The sequence below is a fragment of the Triturus cristatus genome, chromosome 9, assembly GCF_964204655.1.
Source record: "Triturus cristatus chromosome 9, aTriCri1.1, whole genome shotgun sequence".
NCBI classification, from domain to species: Eukaryota; Metazoa; Chordata; class Amphibia; order Caudata; family Salamandridae; genus Triturus; species Triturus cristatus.
The window spans coordinates 807,045,021-807,066,474 of NC_140592.1; the positions used below are offsets into that span (position 1 = coordinate 807,045,021).

General features: G+C 40.9%; 1 protein-coding gene across 1 annotated transcript in view; it reads left to right on the forward strand.

Moving 5' to 3' along the window:
* The window catches only part of MTHFD1 (methylenetetrahydrofolate dehydrogenase, cyclohydrolase and formyltetrahydrofolate synthetase 1), a 318,864-nt gene extending 301,584 nt beyond the window's left edge, over positions 1-17,280 (forward strand). The window contains exons 25-28 of the mRNA XM_085626208.1: positions 7,624-7,731; positions 11,005-11,157; positions 14,799-14,912; positions 15,081-17,280. Coding sequence (XP_085482334.1) covers positions 7,624-7,731; positions 11,005-11,157; positions 14,799-14,888 — 351 coding nt within the window. The 3' untranslated portion in view covers positions 14,889-14,912; positions 15,081-17,280. The remainder of the gene's footprint in view (positions 1-7,623; positions 7,732-11,004; positions 11,158-14,798; positions 14,913-15,080) is intronic.
* The last annotated feature ends 4,174 nt before the right edge of the window (positions 17,281-21,454 follow it).

The following is a 21,454-nucleotide window of genomic DNA, read 5'->3' on the forward strand; positions in this document are numbered from 1 at the left end:
ACAAGTCTCATCTACAACCGTCCCACATACAACAGTGACTAGGGGCAACAATAGACACCTCAAAAGCACTCGCTTATCCCAGTCCAGCCAGGATAGCAAGCATGCAAGCCCTTCTAACCAAATTTCAGCCTCAACACTCTCTTCCAGCTCGAGTGTTCATGCAACTCATAGGGATGATGGCCTCTTGCATATTCATGGTGCCTCACGCAAGACTCCAGATGCGTCCTCTCCAAGAGTGCCTAGCACGCCAATGGAACCAGGCTCAAGGTCAGTTAACAGATCTGGTGTTGGTAGACGGTCGCACTTGCCGCTCTCTGCAGTGGTAGAACACCAAAATTTTTTCCAAAGGGCCACCGTTCCTAGAGCCAGTTCCACAAATTGTCCTGACAGTGGACGCATCGCTCTCCGGCTGGGGAGCTCATCTTTTATATCACCCCATGCAAGGCAGGTGGACTCCTCAACAGAAATTACTCCACATCAACCACCTGGAGTTACTAGCCATATTCCTAGCCCTGAAGGCATTCCAAAAGCAAATATCAGGCAAGGCTGTCCTAGTCCGCACGGACAACATGACAGCAATGTATTGCATACAAAAACAAGGTGGGACACATTCTCTACAGCTCTCATCTAGCACAAAGCATATGGAGATGGGCTGTACCGTAGAACATTTTTCTCCTAGCCCAACATGTCCTGGGAGTCCAAAACAACATAGCCGATCTGTTAAGCCGTCAAATGCAGCAGATTCACGAGTGGGAACTTCATCCGCAAGTTCTTCAACCATTTTTTCAAATATGGGGCCAACCACACATAGACCTCTTCGCCACACACGAAAACGCCAAATGCCCAAGCTTCTTCGCCATATTCCCACACCCATTGTCCAAAGGCAATGCGATATGGATGAATTGGTCAGGCAGATTTGCGTACGCTTTTCCCCGCCTCTCCCACTCATTCCATTGGTGGTGCGAAAGCTACAGCAACACTCACTGACTCATTCTAGTTGCTCTAGCTTGGGCCAGACAACCATGGTACACCACATTACTGGAACTATCTGTGGTTCCGCACCAAAAACTGCACCTCTCCCCACGCCTCTTAACCCAGAACTGTGGAGAGATCAGACACCCGGACCCAGCTCAGCTCAACCTTGCGATCTGGCTCCTGAGGTCTTAGAATTTGGTTACCTTAACCTTCCCCCTGACTGTATGAATGTTATTAAGGAGGCTAGACGTCCCACCACTAGGGCCTGCTATGCAGCCAAGTGGAAAAGATTTGTTATATATTGTCATAACAACACGATCAATCCTCTACACAATAGGCAACACTTATCACTTTTCAGAGTACCTGCCATCGAAGAATTTATGGAAGGCCTCAAAAGAATACTTCCTCCCAGAGTACCACCCTCACCTGTGTGGAATTTAAACATCGTTCTCACAAGACTAATGGGTCTTCCATTTGAACCTCTACATAAATTTGAGCTACAGTTTTTAACGTGGAAGGTTGCTTTTTTAGTAGCCATCACTTCTCTTAGAAGAGTTAGTGAGCTACAAGCACTAACCATTCAGGCACCTTTCTTACAAATACATCATAAAAAGGTTGTTCTACGAACTAATCCTAAATTCCTCCCTAAAGTTATTTCTCCCTTCAACCTCAATCAGTCTGTAGAGTTGCCAGTGTTCTTCTCGCAACCTCAAACAGTCGCAGAAAGAGCTCTCCACACTCTGGATGTCAAAAGAGCATTGCTTTATTACATTGAAAGAACAAAACCTTTTTGCAAGACAAAACAGCTTTACGTATCCTTCTCACCACCACATAAAGGCAAACCCATATCAAAATCTGGGATAGCAAGGTGGATTGTCAAATGCATACAGATTTGCTATCACAAAGCAAAATGCACATTGTCAGTTCGCCCTAAAGCCCACTCGACCCTAAAGATAGGGGCTTCACTGGCATTTTTGGGGAACATTCCCTTACATGACATCTGCAAAGCAGCCACATGGTCTATGCCGCACACATTCACAAAGCACTATTGTGTAGATGTGCAAACAAAACAGCAAGCTAGTGTGGGCTAGGCGGTACTCAAAACAATATTTCAAACTACTGCAACAGATACTGGTGGTCGCCGCTAAGGAGGGGTACTTCTATAAAATCTATGCTTAGTGTGTGATCTGCAGCTCATATGCCTCGAACGGCAAATGCTACTTACCAGTATGCATCTGTTCTTGGCATGTAGAGCTGCAGATCCACACGCGCCCACCCACCTCCCGCACTATCATCCAAAGGAGGAGTCTCCTACCTCGTGACTTCAAAAGACTTTTCCAAGACAAAAACAAGTGCAAACATCCGGGCCCAACACCAGATGGAGATCTATGCTTAGTGTGTGGATCTGCAGCTCTACATGCCAAGAACAGATGCATACTGGTAAGTAGTATTTGCCTTTCTAAAATATCGTGCTTGACATCAAATTGGCCAAACTGTATCATACCGGTGACTTAATTTATCTTTCTCTCCCTATTTATATATGTGGCTTTAAGGAACTATAATACCAGGAAAGTAATGCTTGAACTGGATATCAGCATACTGTTTTCGGTTTCATTTTTTTGGAAGGTTATTCCTTCAATTCTAGATATTGACATTTTATAGTGATGTCTGTGTTGGGCTAATATGGACTGTGAGTAATTTTAAGCATGTTATGTGTGGTAGAATAAATATCATTTTCTGAGTTTTATAAAAATTAACACATTACAGAGCCACTTGAAGTGTTCGAAACTATAAAAACTGTATACAGATTTTGTTTTTCTCCAGCTCGCACAGGTGGCCATGTTTTGTGAACAGTCTGTTCACAGCTTGTCTTCTCTTATTCCCTCGGGCATGTTTTATGCAAATTTGGTATTTCCACTGGGGTTTGCAAGGGAGCGCAGCATCAGTAAAACTAAAAGTGGTATACTAAGCAATACAGTGTGAACTTTAGACAAACTAGATTCAATATTCAGACTATTTTTACGAATACTGATTATAGTCTAAATAGTGGTTCCCAAACTTTTTAAAACCATGGCCCACTTTTTTGGACAGCAAACTTTAGAGACCCACCTACCTTTAATGGACATAAGGTGTTTTTTTTAATGTAACTAAAGCATTGTGCGGTAGTGCATTGTCATTTACAGACAGCATAATTTCCATTGAAATGGCCACAAAATTTGCACAGACATACGGTTTGACTGATAAAACTATATAGCACACAAATGGTAATGTGTGGAAATCAGGTTTCTGTGAATATTCATCATTTGCACATCATCAAGTAATTGTATTGATTTGTTTTGATCCTATTAAAATCTCTGTTTCCAGCATACTCGAGAATTACAAAAAGTGTTTCCTTTTTGCTTTCCTAACTGCTGGATGTCTGCATTTCATTTACAGGTATTTCCATTTAGTAATGTATTCCAAAACCCAGCATCCTACACAATCATATAATTCACTTTAAAAACTCCTCTCCCTTTGCAGTCACAGAAAGAAAACTAAACACCAATCCCCATGTTAACTGAATATAGCAGCCTGACATTTGACCTCTGTCTTTGAATCATCAGCAAATGTGGCAAGTTAAATACAGAATTTAAAGGCATTTTTTATTTATTGCTCTGACTTTTTTCGACCCATCAAAAAGCAGTTCCCAACAGGCCCCACAGTTTACGAAAAACAGGTCTAAGATATTATTTTCTATGTTCTGGCTTTAATTAAGATTCTACTTTCCCACTGCCAGTGGTTTGTACCAAAGGTTACTCCAATGTAACTATGCATCCTTGCAATTCTGAAAGTAGTTTGTAATTGCTGGCAACAATAATAGACAACATTAGATTAGTTGTATTATTTTGTTTATTATCCTATACACTATTTATACATGGTCATTGGTACTTATCCCTGAAGAATCATTTTCAATATTTGTCAATATTTTTGTAGTATAGTTTGCTACTGTTTGCACACTGTAGTTCAAGGTTTGAGCCCTGCAAAGAACACGGGGAGAGTAGGTCTAGTCTTTCGTACTACCACAAGCACTACACGGGGCTCTTAAATTTGGAAGACAGAAAAGAAGCCTATGGATATTTGTAAAAAAATGCACCTTAAGTTAATTGGGGTAACAGTGGGCCAGGTTTTGCTAAGCATGCACAGAGGCAGAGGGTGCATATCTTAGTTTCCTTTAGAGGAGGAGATGAGAAATCTAAAAGGAGTCTTTTTTCGGGTAGATGAAGGCCACCTCACTCACATAAACAAGATAAAGATCAAGCACAGAAGATTCCCTGCTAAATGCTCTTCTTCCTTGAGAGAAAGTGGCTCAGGGATGAGCCAGCACACAAACAGCTCAATACCACTGAAATGTTTTTCTTAGTGAGGAAGTGTCTGGCCTACCGCTGATGTCATAGTATTTTTCCTTCTTTGGACAGAATACGAATCGTTGATTTTGAAGAAAAATGTTTTAATATGTTTCAGTTCATGGCAGCAAATACTCCTGAGAGCTTAGTTGCTCCTCCGGTGGAGCCTTATTTTCTATAATAACACTACAATAAGTGAACTGCGTGACCTAGATATTTTGCAGTACACTTCTGTTTACTCTAACAATCTAGTCCAGCATCCTCATTGTTGACCTGTATGTAAGGTTATGTCTGATTCTCATCTCCGGGATCCTGCGCCACAGGACCGCAATAGGTTCCCACGCGGGTGGCCAACCTTGATGCATGTGTGACTACAGGCACCGCCCCCTGCCGAGATCCATGCTGCTATCTAACAGCTGCGCTGATATACAGCGTATGTGGTGAAAAAACATAAGTAACGGGATCACCTCCACATTGTTGGCACACTTAAGTGCGTGAACTAGAATTTCACTAGGCCTTTTGTCCTCAAATAACTTCTGGTCCTGAAGAAAGCCTATCTAATTACGGTACAAAGGCTGAAACATGTAGACTATCATCAGGATATTTCAGACCAAATTTGTCTTAAAGATATCCGCCTTATTCTTTTTTAACCTTGTCCTAGGACCTAAGCATTTAAGTACTTCAAGTTTGGAGGAGGAGCCTAGAGACATTTTTAACCTGTACACTCACCTCACGTTTGTCACAAAAAAACACCTGCTCAGCTATAATCAGGCGTCGAAGCACACCTAGGATGCACTCTGCACCCTAGGTGGGAACCCGATGATCAATCATGCCACCAACTATGTTGGTGAATGAGGGTTCCTCTAAAACCCCAATGGGTTTTCCTTATTTTGTGGCCTGTTGATGCAGTGAAGTTGCATTTCCTCCAAGGGCCCGTTCTTATTGTTACTTTATATTGTTTCCAGGCGAATAGGACGTGCCCCTCTTTTTCTTCGCTGTCTCATTGTGTATGCATGATTCTCATCTAAACCACAGGATCATTCTGCTTGGTTGTATGCACAATCCTCGATTGTCCAGGCAGAAACACTGCACTCTCCATGTAAAGTCATTAAGGGATGGAGATGCATGAAGATATTAAAGAAGACTAATCTTATTGAATCCACTATTATGATCATGATGTTTGGTGTTCAGAGTTAGTGAGAAACGTATTGGACCATTTCGGTGGCCTCTATGATAAACCTCATGCACTTGTAAGGAAAGTGACCTACTCGTATCAGAAGCTCGAGATAGTACATTTTTCAAGGAATTAATCATTGAAAGTGCAGTCTATATGACGCAGGATAGAAATTGAAAATTTGAACTAATTTGGGTGCAGTATGATATTCAAATCTCACAAACAAAAACATTTTTGGTAATAATCCTACAACTAACAGCTCGTTTAATATTTTACAGAAATGTTTATTCTGTTCCAGTTTTCTCATTTTATTTACAATAAAGAAATAAGGTGGGAAACCGTCGGAACACCGCGGTCTGAACCACGTGTGTGCTGACTACACAAGCTCTACCACGCTTATGCGTGGTTAAGGCCGTGTGCAGTCTAGCTGCTGGAAGATGGAAGGAGGAAGACACGGTGAGGTAAGTGGGGCTGGGGTTTTCTTTTAGGGCTGGGAGGGGGTCGGAGTAGATTTTAGGGCAGTAGAAGGGGTTGAGGTAGTTTAAGGGACAGTGCGGGGGACGGGGTAGTGTAAATTAGGGTGCAGGGTATTAGGTCTTAGGGCAGTGGGAGGGGAATGGGTAGTTGGGTTAGCTTTTAGAGCAGGGGGGTCGGGGTAGATTTTAAGGCAATGGTAGGGGTTAGGGTAGTTTAAGGGATGGCACAGGGCGGGGTAGTGTAGGGTTTTAGGCCTTAGGGCAGTGGGAGACAAATGAGTAGTTGGGGTAGTTTTTAGGGCTGGGGGTCGGGTAGGATTTAGGGCAGTGCAAAGGTTTGGGATAGTTTATGGAACAGCGCAGGGGGTCGGGGTTAGTGTAAGTTAGGGTGTAGCGTTTTTACGCCTGAGGGCAGTGGGAGGAGAATTAGTTGTTGGGGTCGTTTTTAGTGTTGGTGGGTTGGGGTAGGTTTTAGGGCGCAGTCAAGGGGGAGGCGGGGTACTGGCGACCTGAGCCACACATACCTCTTTACCATTCATGTCTATACCACGAACGTTTGTGGTAAAGGAATGCGTGGTTAGACGCATTTGTGGTAGAGGCACGTGTGGTAAAACCATTCGTGCTTCTATCATACAACCCATAGGGTACAACATGCAAAGCACTTTTAAGTTCTCTAATGAGTACAAAGTAACAAAACGTCCACTTTATTTAAATCTGGTTGCTTCTAATTTGGCAGGAAATGCTATTTCTGAAGATGTGTGCTGAGCCCACTTGGGACTCGGCCGTTTAATGCGCGTGCACCTGGGAGAGGCTCGCTTCGAATAGCTGCCGCTTTGTTCTTCTATTTTCTGCAGAAGACAAAGCCCACTTTCCTCCAGCCTGTGACAAATCCTTGTTAACCCACGTGTAATATGTGTCTAGAATCTGTGGTTATCCCAGTAAGATGCACCACAGGACAGAAGGTATTACTTGGTCAGTAAGAAAGATTTTTCAATTGATACCTAGTCCTACAGTCACATAACCCTCCCCGGTCCTATGAGATTTGACCTGAGCTGGTCCGCATAATTCTGGGATGAGAAATAAGTGAGGGACTCCATTTTGTTTGCCCAAGAAGTAGAGGGTGTCTCAACCTGTGCTGGAAAGCGTTTGATCATGTGCAGAACCATTTAGGTTTACCTTAACGTTTGCTACAACGTGATCTAAGATCCTGCCAGTAATAGCAGTAAATCATTATGTGGCTTAATGGGCAACAGCCATTGTTACAGGGTAAGCAACCCGTTCTCATTTTTACAGTATCCTTTGTTCAACGAGGCCTTTGATAAATAATAAAATACCCTTGTTAACTGCATACTAATGTATTCGCTTGCGACACCATTGCTCAAATACATATGCTTGGTGTTTTTTTTCCTCTCTGAATAAATTGTGTAATGATATTCTTTTTGTGACATGGAGCATTTAACACATTGACTCTCAGCCAGTTACACTAGCTATAATTGCATTTCCGTGCATCATAACAGAGTTTTGTGTCCATGGCAACGTAATCCTCAAATGCTTTGTAGGGATTGCTGGGTAATCCAATAGTAAGCATTACGACCACTTTCTATTTTTATTTTAGCTTCCAATTGCAGATAAAATCAGAATTATTGCACAGAAGATTTATGGAGCTGACGATATTGAACTCCTTCCGGAAGCACAGCAAAAAGTAGAAATTTACACAAAGCAGGTAGGTGGTTACTCTTTAACTCTGCACTTCTGTTTCAAGCTCCACGAATCTGGTATAGAAACACGTGTTGTGTATAGTTCTACCATTTAGTGAAAAGCCAGGAACATTCAGTTAATTGTCTTACATTTTAAAAAAATGTTTGCATGGGTGTGACTGTAATCAACCACCAGAATGCTCCGGCGTCTGCACCATCCTCTGATCAGACAGTATTTTTTAGGGTCTGGTTCGATTTGAGGTGGAGGAGCAGGAACTTTTACAACAAAACCCACTGAGAAAACTAGCCCTCAAAAGAGTTGGCAGCATTGTTCTCAAAAGATTTTTCAATAAGGGGTTTTCTTGGAGTTTACACTGCCCACTTGTAGAGAAAGCATTGCATATGTTAAGCCTGAATTAAAATACAAAGAAATGAGTGTATAACCAGGGTTTGCCTCAGGACCAAGATGAGAAACACATTTATAGTGAGCATTCTGATTTCAAGAAATTATTTTGAGATTGCAGGAAGAAACATTGGGTTTTGTACAAATTTGCATCTCTTTGGGATTTTGGGTATCCAAGTCTAGATGGAGCCTTCAAAACATAAGTACACAACAGAGGGAAGACATCCTCTTCTGAATGGGATCAAATTTGCTTATGCTGAATGCGTTGAAACCAGAAGGCATGATGGCGGGGGTCCCCACGAAATCTTGGTAGCACAGTCTCTTGTCTTTTAAAATGGGAAGGTGTCCAGTTCTTGAGCACATAGTGCACAACTTGGATTTCAGGTTGAATTTAGAGCCATCGCTGATGCCTTTGGTAAACATGCTCTCACCTGCCTGCTTCTTTCAACTGCATCTCTTAAGAATAAAAGAAATCCCTCCGTATCGGGCAACAAATAGTGAATGTTTGGTAGTCACAGTTCTTATTAGTTTTAGCATTGATCATGGCAAAAACCTGTACCTGGTCTAAGGACAGATAATCTGTCATTCAAAAAGCAGAGGCTAGATTGTTTTTTAAAGGTTCCAAGATTTCACTTGGCTGCACCTCCGTTAATGCGATCGCACTGATTGCCCATAAAAGTGTGGTGCATAGTTAAGGTGATGTGTATAACGCATCATGCTGTGCACAGTATCGCTCCATGGTTAATGAAATAACAACTAAAGCAATATATTACTTCACACACTGCATTATGGTGCTCTGCCTTAACCTGTGGACCCTTAAATTCACATAGCCAAGAAAGGAGCGCTTCTGTAACTCCCCACTCAAGTTACGGAAGGATCTTCCTATCGGCTTTAGACTTGTAATCAACCTACTCTGTTTATGTAGACAGCTGATGATCTGGTTCTTCTAGAAAGATCTGTAATTTGCTGTTGTCCTCTGGTGCCACTGAACTGGCAGGATGAAGCACAGAAACATGGGTTTATGTAGTACTTTAGATACTTGTTTTCTATAACATGAGTGGAGAGGTTTAAAGCCATGTGAGGAATCTAAGTATTTACGGACCCTGAAGGATGGCTTTGAATCTACTGATGACTTATACAGTATAATCGATAAAATGGTTGCTACTGTGATGATCATCACCCTGCAGACAGTGGGGGGGGGGGTCCACCCCGGGTGGCACGAGTTTTGGGGGATGTTGCCTCTCTCCCCCCGCCCCCGCTCTAACATTCAGCTGTCGTGGGTGGCAAACGCAGGGGCCACCACGGGCGGCATAAGGCCTAGCTATGCCACTGCCTGCAGAACATCCCATGACCCTGAAAGACACTTCATCGTGTAGACAACACAAAAATCCACAAGCTACATTTGAAAGGCCTTTTGCATCTGAAGGCACACTCAAAAAGCAAATGCAATAGCATTTCAAAACGTCACAATCATTAGCAATGAAAGACACTACAAATTTGAAGATCTTGACTCCATCAAACTGTATGCGCTTGACATGTAAGCCTCCAAAGCAGCAAAGGTACTTTGTAAAAGCTTAACTTCAATATTTAATATGCTTATAGTGACATTCAAAAACAGCGAAAGACAAGTCGCTGCGGATGGGACCGGTGCTAGTCATACAAAGGGGGATACTAGTCCTTCTACAGTTAGCACAGAGTACAGTCTGGATCCAAATTAGTCTCTGGCAGAAACGAAAACATAAGAAAATATAAAGGATCATTGAGTCAGTATATGAGAACAATGTACAGCAGAGTCAACCTCTAAAGAGGAACTGTGTCCTATGAGTGGTTTACCACTGGATGATTTAACTATGCTCAGCTCAGGTGAAAAGCAGAAGTAAAACAGGCAACCAGAAGAATTGACAACATCCGTGAACTAGTTCTAGTAGAACATTACATTGAACTCTATTTATGGCCCAATATATCCAAATGTTCAATTAGTTAAAGACTATAAAAGATGTATCTACTAGCAACAGCTAGGGTTTGTTTCTCTCGGGCTCACTTCCACTACTGTGTTGATAAGGTATGACAGTGGTCAGTGTATTGAAATTGTGGCTGTAATTGGGCACGAAATCCCTTTGTGAATACCAAACAATCCTAAACTTACACTGAAGTGTAAGTTTACCTTTGTGAATCAGGCCCAAAAAGTTTGGGCAGAAGACATATACATTGCATTGTTGGCCCTCTGCCACTGTCCTTAATCGAGGGTTCCTTCCTACATACTAGCATTCTAATAAAAATTCAAATAGGGAGCTGCCGTTTCGTTTCATGCCACAAAAATAGCAGATTTTCTGCCAAATATTTGCTCGAGTGGTATTTTGTACACTACCAGTCAATCAATCAGGGAGTTGTAAGGGCACTACTCGCCCGTGAGGGTCTCAAGGCACTGGGGGGGAGGGGGGATGCAGCTCCGTTCAGCCGAAGAGCCCGGTCTTGAGGGTCTTCTTGAAGGTGTTCAGGGAAGGGGGCGCGTCTTATGTCTGCCGGTAACTCCTTCAAGGACTTGGGCTTCCTGAACAGTTCATTGACCCACTACTATGTACGAAAGGTATTTTTTGACAATCTTTATTTAGGAAGCGTGTGTGTCTTTGTTGTATTGTTGCCGCAAGTCTGTTATTCTTCAATTGTTTTTATTCTAAACCTTTAGCTTGCACTTTTCTACTTCTGTTATGTGGATGCTCTGGAAATTGCCAATCTCTTTGGGAACTAATTTAAGAGATGCATTCAATGTGTCACAAGTTATAGATGAGACTGTCATTTTAACGAATCGGGCAGCGAAGCCAGACCAATAATTTATTGATCCAATTAAATCCCAGCTGCTTTTAACGTCGAGGACTTTGCTTCTCCCTGTCCCCAGGGCTTTGGAAACCTGCCAATCTGCATGGCTAAAACTCATTTGTCGCTGTCCCATGACCCGGAGAGGAAAGGAGTGCCCACGGGCTTTGTGCTGCCAATCCGTGACGTCAGAGCCAGCGTGGGGGCAGGGTTCCTCTATCCATTAGTCGGAACGGTGAGCTTTTGAAGGCTTTTGGAAACGTGACTGTATTTATAATTTCCTTTAATGTGTTCAGAGTGGATGCACAGGACTGATAAGCCACCTGTGGTGAGTTCTTCTCCGTGTATCAGTAAACCAGCGAGCACGTGAATCTCCAACCAGCCGTCCTGATAGTTCTTTCCCAAACATAGGCCCAAATGTAATGCAGCTTAACAGGGACAATTTTAAGGCGTTGGCAAAGTACTCTGTTACCCGCGACCCCCACCTCACAAGGAGCCCCGTGAAAGTGAACTTTGTCTCTCTTCTATTTCTCTACCGCTGTCTTAAATATATAGTTTAATTGGATTTATAGATATCACTGACGAAATGTTAAATATTGTATGACATAATGGGCTTAAATCTGCCGAAAAAATGGGTAAATAAATCGAAGTTACTCAGAACAGGGGCCCCTATGTTTTTTAGTCTGCTGGTAGTAAGGGTCAGTACCTCAGCCTTGAGAGCTGTAGTTGGCATGTGAAGCTGGTAAAATAGCATACTTTACAAATGCATCTACCGCAGAGATCAGTGTGTAATTTCAAGGTTGGCAGTTTGGGTCCTGAGCAGCCTATTGAGTCTCTCATCCTTTGAAGTCGACAAATTAAGTACTATTGAATTTGACAGTAAGACCCTTTTTCGGTACCTGGAAAATGTTCAGTTCAGACCATGCACTCTAAAACTGTGCTTATTATTGTGTAATGAATCCTTAAATATGGACATAACAATTGTAATTGTAGGATTTCACACTTTGAAAATAGCACATGTTTGGCATAGTGGTGTTTCTGTTTAATTGGTTTTATAATTTTTCTTTTTTATTTCTTTCAAATTAATTCTATGTCGGCGACAATCTACTTCGAGATAACGCACGTTTAGCATGGCACTTTCATTGACTGTAGACTTCTCAGGAATGTTTCTCAAATTAGTGATGAAAATAACTTAATTGTTTAAGTAGTGAGTTAAAATATAGGCTTTGGTATTTCAGAAGACCCTAATAAACATATCGATTGCTTTGCCCTCCTTACAACAAATACGTTTCCTTACCCGAGGTGAAATGTTTCTGTGCGGAGCATCTAAACATGTATGTAAGTATATTGTATTTCTATAGCGCAATGTATAAACTGTTACTCTTGGAGGCTGCATTCCTTACTATAAAATACAGAAATTACTAGTTTTAATTCCTTTGGAATAGCGTAGTCTGGATTTGCAAGTAAACATTGCATTGTTAAAGGTACTGACAGGAGTACAGTCCAAGAACTGGCCACTTTACTTCCTAAAGTTATAGAAAGGGTACTCACGGGTATGTGCAAGTCCATCCTGAGCATCTGGAAGCTCTCTGTCATTCAAAGTTGCACTTCCCTTGAAAACCGCTTTAGCAGGAGTTGCATTCACTAGGTTTAGATCACAATTTTGTTTTAATTGTATGGGCGTCAGGAATGTTTGACGTCATTGTTAAGGGAGCCTGAGCAAGATAGCTTAGTGGGATTATATGAGCAGCAACGGAATGGCATGTGTTATCTGGAGGGCAAACTTTTTTTTCCATTGCGTGTTTACTACCCCTCTTGTCTGATGCTGGAGGATTCCTAATGGTACACACAGCCCTTTATACTTTTTAACATCTGCTTTCATCTCATATCTGACGTAATAGCCCATTAGAATCACTTGGGCTTATATTATTCCAAGTTTGTCACACCAGTGAAAAGACGCCCCTTATAACTTCAGGTGACCTGAGTAGCAAAGTGGGGAAAACCAAGCCTGTAGGTACAGCAGATACAGGGCTTTCTAAAAAAAAGGCCCTCCATGACTGTCTCGAAAGGGCCTCCTTTCACGTATCGATGGCCTGTTATGATGAACATGGCCAAAGCGTGGACATGTTCGCAGTTGGGTGGAGGGGGGTAAGGATCATGTTTTCTTTAATTGAGGAGGCAATACACTTTGAAGACTTCAGTCATCTGTATCAATGCCTCCTTACACTGCCCTATTTTTGTTAACAACTCTTGGCTTTGGTAGTACATCCTGGACTAGTTTCGCCCTACCAGGCCTCCTTGGAATGATTCTTTGAGCTGCCCAGGTTACCTCCATCCAGTCTGTTTTGTATTTGCTCTTTGTGCACTCCCTGGCATCTCTTGCTCCATGTCACAAAGCTTGTGGATGAGACTGCTGTGGGGTTCTGTTTTAGTCTCAAGATCAGGTATTTCATGCCTAGTGTCCTGCAATCATTCTGCTACTGATGCCGTTTAACATACTTTGTAATGCCTTCCTTTGGTTGCATTTAGAGTTCTCGGTGCCTCTCCTGTGATGTCATAGCCAGTGCATCTTCCAGAGGTAGCCACATCTTTGTATTCCTGGTGGTAACTGGGCCACTCCATCCTTGTAGTTGTTGTCAACTGTGGCCACAGCCTTGATTGACCCCTGGACCCTGAGTTGCCCAGTTTTGGCTGGTTACAGTAGCCCATTGATAGTGGTATGCATTGCCTGCAATTTACACAAAATGAGCTGTTCTACGACATAAGCTCATTGAGCAGTCAGCCTCCAAATCATTGACCTCCATACTGCCCCTTGCACTTAACATGTCCGTGACACAGATCAAATAGGCGCAAGTGGATTTCTTTCGCATACTTTATTAGACTATCTCCTCCCCAGGAGTTACCTCACATGTAACCCCCTGTGTTTGGAATACCTCTTGAGATATAGGCCACATCTGTGGCAAGCCTTCTAGTTCCTTTTGGAAGTCAGAGTTGCCATCTCCTCAGCCAGCTATGCAACTCACTTCTCTTATCTACCTACTAAACAATTGTTTGTCTGGTGAATGGGCTGTTCTGAATCTATTTAAAAAAAAATTGTAAACTATGTTCCAACCCGCAAAAACACTACAGTGATGTAGAAGATTTCAACTTTGGTCGAACTCAAAAAGGAACAAACACTTTATTTTACAGCTGTGCTCCAATTTCAGACCTCCAGATACCCTCAATAATAGTCAAATACTATAACACATTATGCTGCCCACTATTCAAACTTTTGAGCAGAAAATAGTAAAAAAGGTACCCTTGCAGACTGGCATATTGCGGACCCTTCCACACTTGCATAAAGGATTTCAAAGGAGTGCTGCTTGTATCCCAGACTTGTTTAGTTTAAGGGTGGTCTCAACATCAGATATGCTGAATCTTCTTTTAGGGTATCATTCAAACTATTTGGATTAAATCAATAAGATGATACATCTTAGAAATCTTTACATACCCTCAAAGCAATGCTATGGTACATTTTATTAATTCCTACCCTGCTTCTCTCCTACCTTGGATTAATTTCCCTTCAGGACATTCATGGAAATTGGCATGCCATTTTGAGATAGTCTGATATTTTACTAGTTTGCTAATTCATATGCCCAGTATGTAATCACTTGCATTGTCTGCTTTAGTGTGGTGGGATTTTGGCTCTTAATTGCTCCCATTGTGTGGCAGTGTCCACAAGAACCAGTGTGACCATAGCACATTATAAGGTCAGTATAGTTCATTAAAACTGTTTCTGAGATTGGTTTGTAACTGTCTAGGTCCAAGCTTTCCCACCACGACATTTATGTATCTAGTGAATGATTTACCTCCTTGTTTGATTATTTTTGTCTTTAGATGAGTACGATGCCAGGACTCCCTACACGGCCATGTTTCTATGATATTGACTTGGATCCTGTGACAGAACAGGTGAATGGCCTGTTCTAAGAAGAGATCTGCTTCTACCCTAAGGTAAACTTTGTCGGTGACCTGAATTTTGCAGATGTTTAAACTCTTGTTGTGACCTCTTGCTTCTTTTATCTGTTTTGCACAGCATTGCCGTTAGTTGAATGTGATTCTTACTGAATTACTGTTCACATGTTTTTCATTGTTACTTGTTCATTTTTGTCTCTTTAACAGAAAATAAGGAGCAAAGTAACCAAAGATCATACTCAACATCACTGAACTCTGCACAGAAGGAATCAACCAAAATGCACAAAAACTGTTTAATAGGAGCATTTATATTTTAAAGCTAATTAAAACGTAAATGATTTAGTGTATTTTTTTAGAGCTGCAAATATTTTTAAATGTTTCATCGAGAGACTTTTTCAAATCGAAATGATAAACGGATCTAATACAATTGTATGTGGTCATCAAATGTATTTTTGTTAGAAAAGCCTAAACTAAAAACTTCCTAACTGATGTCCAGTGTTCTTCCCTTAGTCCATAAGTAAGTCTTCAGTTCATTACCCTAAAGTCGAACGTTTTTCAATCTTGAGCAGTTTTTTTTTTTTTTTTGCATCCATGAGTACTGCAGATACATTGTCACATTAGTTGAAATAATTGATTTCAAGTGGCTTGGATAAAAGATGGATGGGTGCCATTTTTCATTGCACTTCTTGGTTGATGAACATTTGCATACAATATTGGACGTACCAGATGAAGCAAGTGCATATGTAATCTATTGGTTCCTTTATCGGAACTTTACAAAAATCGTCCTTCAAACTCCCAATGTGAGGGAAACTCCCTGGAAGCTAGCTGTGCCTCTACAATCAACAGAATCAAATTATTGTGTGGCCTTACTGTTCGCCGAAGGATTCTTCTAATTGTTAAATTAGTATGTGCACATTCGATCATTCTTCAACCTGGAAAAAACTGGAACAGTACAGCAGTGACTCTTGCCAAGCTGGATATTGCAGATCGAGAGTGCAAATCGAATGTGGTAGGTTTCTCACATCAACAGCACGGGACACTTGTAGTTTCAATGTCTTCAAGACAGTAGAAAGCACTTCATATTATATCATTGAATTATACCTATTATCCACATTTAAAAATAAAAAGTAACGGGTATTCTCCTATATTCTTAACTTTACAAATGTGCCAAACAGTGTTTACAACTTGTATCTCGATTTTTCAGGGTAGCTCAATTGGAGTTTACTAAGATTGTGATGATCCACACTAGAAAACACATCAAATCCAAGCAGTTCATCACCACATCATTGCTCGTTCATTAGAAAATCTAAATCTTCAAAATGAAGTTCCAAAAACAGGTTCATGAACAACAATATAGGGAATCGGAATTGTAATTATTTGTAATTTTAAATACACCTAATACACTGTTTTAAGACACTTAAAAAGATTGTCATTATGCACAAATCACTCCAATTCCGTTCGTGTTGCACTACTACAAGTTACAGAAGATTGGTTCATCTACATTATGGCAAAACCCTTGTACTCAGTACATGTATGTACAAGCCTATGCCATACATACTTTATACACCGAAATTGTATGAAAAGTATGGGCTCACCAGAGCTACTGTTTAACCTGGTTATTTGTGTATTAAGAAACCTGCAGTAAGTCGCAAGAGTTTTATTTTAAGCGGCATAAACATTATTAGATGCATTTAGAAATAAAAGGTTTATATAATTTTAGTCTCCTATGATTTTGATTATTAAACTATTTTTTGGAACTTTGTTTTGAAGAATTTCTAATTAAGCATTGCATTGTTTGGTTTCATGGTTTTTTCAAGTATTAATCTTGACAATATCAAACAGTAACATCTCTTAGGAAGTGATATACAAATTGTGAAATATGTTGGAGCATATTTGTGAAGTTAAGAGTATAAGAGATACTAATTGTTATTTTTTTCATACTGGGAAGAACTTTTGTGGTTAGAATAAACATTATTTACTGATAATGCATCCTGAAATTCACCCTGCTGCTTTTATTCAGGGTTTTGACATCGTTTAGCCAAGCATTTCAACTTTCCCTCTAAATCGAAAAGATTGACTGTCTAGGGAAAGATTTATGAAACTAAACGTAGGTGGTTTGTTGGATACAATTAATTTGGTCATTATGTTAATAGCAGGGGAGAGGCGATTTTTTTCTGTCTTATGTCTAATAATATTATTTTACAATCTTACTTCTTCTGATTCATTTGACTTGTTCATGCTAAATCCCGTGCTCCTCTTTAAAGTCTGCCTGTCGCTTTTAAGCCCTTTAAGTAATTTTTTATGTGTTGTGTATGTGTTCGTTTTATCAGTAGCACTTCAAGTAATAATCATTGGCATATAAATGTATTATTGTCTGAGAAATCTATTAAACTCCTGTATGAAAACACTGAAACTCTTTTTTATAAGTACTCAAAGTGCAAAAATTAAAATCAGCATTTCTTGGTTCATTGACTATGAGCTTGCCGCCTGTAGCTTTTAAAAGCTGGGAATTCCTAGCCCTGTGGTCTTCTCTTTTTGTTTTTTTATGTACCTTATTAAGTGTTCCTGTTCATACAAATCAAAATATCAAATCACTAGATGGATCCTCTCCAACTCGACTTAGACTACACAATTGGAATTACAAGTATTGATACTCACACGCAGCCAATCGATGAGAATAACTAGCATCAACCTTCGTCTCTCTCCTTTAAATTACACAGCTGAGCTGCAGAACGGATGCAAAATTGTCCATGGGGCTCCAAGGAGTGGTCCGAATGAGGTCTACAGAGTCCAACAAAGATTGTCCTTCAAGGATCCTGAAAGCGATACTCTTTCTCCCTTGCTCTCACGCTTTTGGTTAGAAAACCTTATTTGATCTTATTCATCTCTTCACTCTGCCTTGCTGTGCCTGGGGGCAGGAAATATATGAATATTGTGCTTGCCAAAATCAATAATGATTGTTCTCTTGTTGCTTTCAAAAGGTAGAACCTACACCATGCTTTAGAGGGTTCTCTAAGGCCATAGCCTTAACACTGTAGCAACGTTTGGAGGTACTCTGGTTTCGCTTCCCACTTTCCCCTTTGTAAAAGTAATACTTTTGGAGGTGACTCCATTTCCCTCACACAATGTACATGAGCCTAGCAGGGCCAAGCCATATTGTAGCTGGTCCAGCTCAAATTGAGGGCTTTGTAAAGTTGCTTACTTTGTGACATATTTTCACAGCTATACTGACTGTGGCTAGGTTAACCCGGATATTGAGTAAGACAACAAGATCTTTCTATGGTGCGCAAACAAGATGGTATGTGTACCGACACACCTTAACTTATTACTAATTTAATAAGCATTGTTCTCCGCATGCCGTCTTCATGATGTTTTTATGTAGTTGTAGATGTAAAATACTAGGGTAGCCCTATATTTGCATTGCTGTACCCTGGTCTAAACCATTCCCACAGGGATGGCTCAGCAGTTTTACAATGTCTTCAGTCGGTGTACACACACCAGAGACACCACAGATATAAGCTCAAGTCCCTTCAAATATGAGGTATAAGAGGTGACATGATGATGCAGCACCCAAGTTGGATTGAACATAAATGTGAAAGATAATACATCATTCAACAAAGCATCAGCTTCACTCTCATCTCTCCTTAGTCAGTGAGAACTAATGTAATAGTAGAGAGTACAGGCAAGGACCTTAGTTATTCATTCTATGTATGAGCAGATGATTCTCGAGGCAACCAGTATTGTGCCTTTCTTTCTATGTCTGTAAAGACCTTGAGCCTCATCAGATTTGCTGTGCAGTTGCAGGTCACATCCTCGCATTGATGGCAGCACCATCATAGCCTTTTATCCTTCGAAGGTCGATGATTTGAGTATCATTAAACACCTCTGTTTACCATGTAATAGTAACACCACATACTCACAGCGCCTAGAACCTACATTTATTGGGCGCTGTGCAAAAGGCGTTGTTATTAACTTATGTTATTAACATAAGATATTATTGTGGTTGCTAAACCTCGAATGACTCCACTTGATGATTTTTACTTTATTCATTCTGTATGGCATCTTACCAGTCTTTAGATGCAGTATATGATTGGAGGAGCCTCTATTTACTACTAACTAAATGTGCATTCGTAAAGATCTCTTTGTGCCATTTAGCTAGTATTTTTCATTACACAACTCAGTGGTACTCATTTTATTGACTGCAGAATGATGAATGGCGGGAATGGCTCCACATGAACTTGAACCTAAGACCTTGGGAGTCAAACATAGGTCCCTGGAGTGGGTGCAGTTTTCCACGGAGCAGGCATGTGGTCTGATTGCATGTTTAAATTCAAGCAGGACAACTCAGGATTTAATCTGTTCAAATATGATAAAATTAGCACCACTGGTTTGGGTAACAATACACATCTTTCATCAGCCCCAGGATATTGCTTCGGTTGAGAGTGAGCACTTTATAAAGAGGGATTATCTTATCTTATCACGCCCTGATAGTTCTGGCTCAGGTACATCAGCCTCAACTCTAAGATAATTAGTTCAGACATTTGCAGTTTTCATTGCTGTCATTAAAATTGTCTCCTTTTATTCTAGCTACATTTGTCAAAAGGGCTCTTATGTTTCAGGGGCCATATGCTGCCTATAGCCACATGCAGAAGTGGTGGCCTGTGTGTCTTGTGACCATAGAGTATTCACCAGTTAAGGGAATGCGGCTATTCAGGGACCAAACCCCATCCTGCACCCCAGTCATGTCAGACATGTATTGCCTGTCTTGGTGACACTAGCAGAAACTCCTGTTGTGGTGAACTTTACTTTGTGAAAGGTGACTGAGGCCCCATGTTTCTAAGCATAAGAGCATTGTCTTACTTTTTAAACTCCACTGTGTAGCTGTGGCACTGTGAAGAAGTAGACTACTAGATTGTAACCATACCTGCAGACCCTTTTCATCATGAGAAACTTGTGAATAAGATGAGTAATCGTGGCTGCATTCAGCAGAGACTGCCTGCTGACTATAAAGTCTGGCTCCTTGAATTGAAAGCCTCCCGAATGCACGGTTAGTAAGCACCATGAACCAAGTCATACAGTACACACATTTTGGCCAACCCTGATACACTGTCAAACAACAAGACAAAGTAAAGTTGTTTGTGGAAATGTTATAGCTTTACCCTAAGGGTTGAAGTGTAATAGTTAACTTTTTTAAAAAATACAATGTTTTTTACCATACACAATTGTAAGCTAGGTCAGTTGTTTGACGGATTTGCTTGCTACTATTTGCCCTATAAATTTCTTGGGCAGAACCTGCGCTTGCCTGTAAAAGGATCTTTAAATATTATTCAGTTTTCACCAGTGGTGCAGAGTCAATGTGTTTCATGCATGTAATAATATTTACTGATTTAGCAATTTTTTCTTGCTGTAGAGTTCTCAAACTCTTTTAGTCATGCACACTTGCTTGCTTTGCTTTAAAACGTACCGTTTCCACATAACGTGCTTGTTATACCTGTCATCCTTAGGGTGGTCTCCCCCCAAACCTTTTGCCTGCTTACCTCAGATTTTTGCTTTATCTTTTTGTTGGCCTTAAGACTCAGAGCATTTTACCACTGCTGCACGTGCTTCTCCCCTAAACATGATAACATTAGTGTATACACTATTGACATATTTAACTTATCTGTAAGTACCTTATAAAGTGGTATACCATATACCAGGGCCTGTAAATAAAATGCTACCAGTGGGCCTGCAACACTGATTGTGCCTCCCACTCAAGTAGTCCTTCAAACATTTCTCAGGCCTGCCACTGTAAAGCTTGTGTATACAGTCTTACTCCCACTTCGATTTCCCTTTTAAAACCCTTTGCCAAGCCTTAAACTCCCCTCTTATTACACAAGGTAGACCCTAGGTAACCCAAAGGGCAGTGTGGCCTGTAAATAAAAGGTAGAACATGTACTTTTAAGCTTTGCATGTCCTAGTAGAGACAAACCGCTAAATTTGTTTCTCACTACTGTGAGGCCTACTCCTCTCCTAGTTTAACATTGGGAATTCCTTAATAAACTTTTAAGTTGAAATTCCTGATTAGAGAGTAGCAGTTCTATCATGTTTTAAATATTTGGAATGGTAATAATAAATCCTCTTTACTGGTGAAGTTGGATTTAATATTACTTTTTTAGAAATGCCACTTTTAGAATGTGGGCATTTCTTTGTTCTTACTGCTCTCTGTGCCTGCAGCCTGTCTCCAATATATGTCTCGGGTGGGTGACAGCTACACTTTGTCCATTCCCTCTAGGCAGCCATAAACACAGAACGGTTATATGTGTCTGAGTACTTATCTGCATTCTGATGGCTCTTCCTTGGCGGGAAGGGCTGACTCATCTGAATAAGGTAATGGCCGGACCCCACACAAAGGGTTGATTACCCCCCAAAGATAGTTTGGAGCCAGGACTGAGGAAGAAAAGATACTTGTGCACTTCAAAGACCCTTCTTTGAATTCACCCCCACTTCAAAGGCACGTTTGGTTATAAGTACTGGGTCTCTGACCCCGCCAAATCGGACACTTCTAGACCTACAACTGGACTCTGTCAGAAAAACTGCTGTGA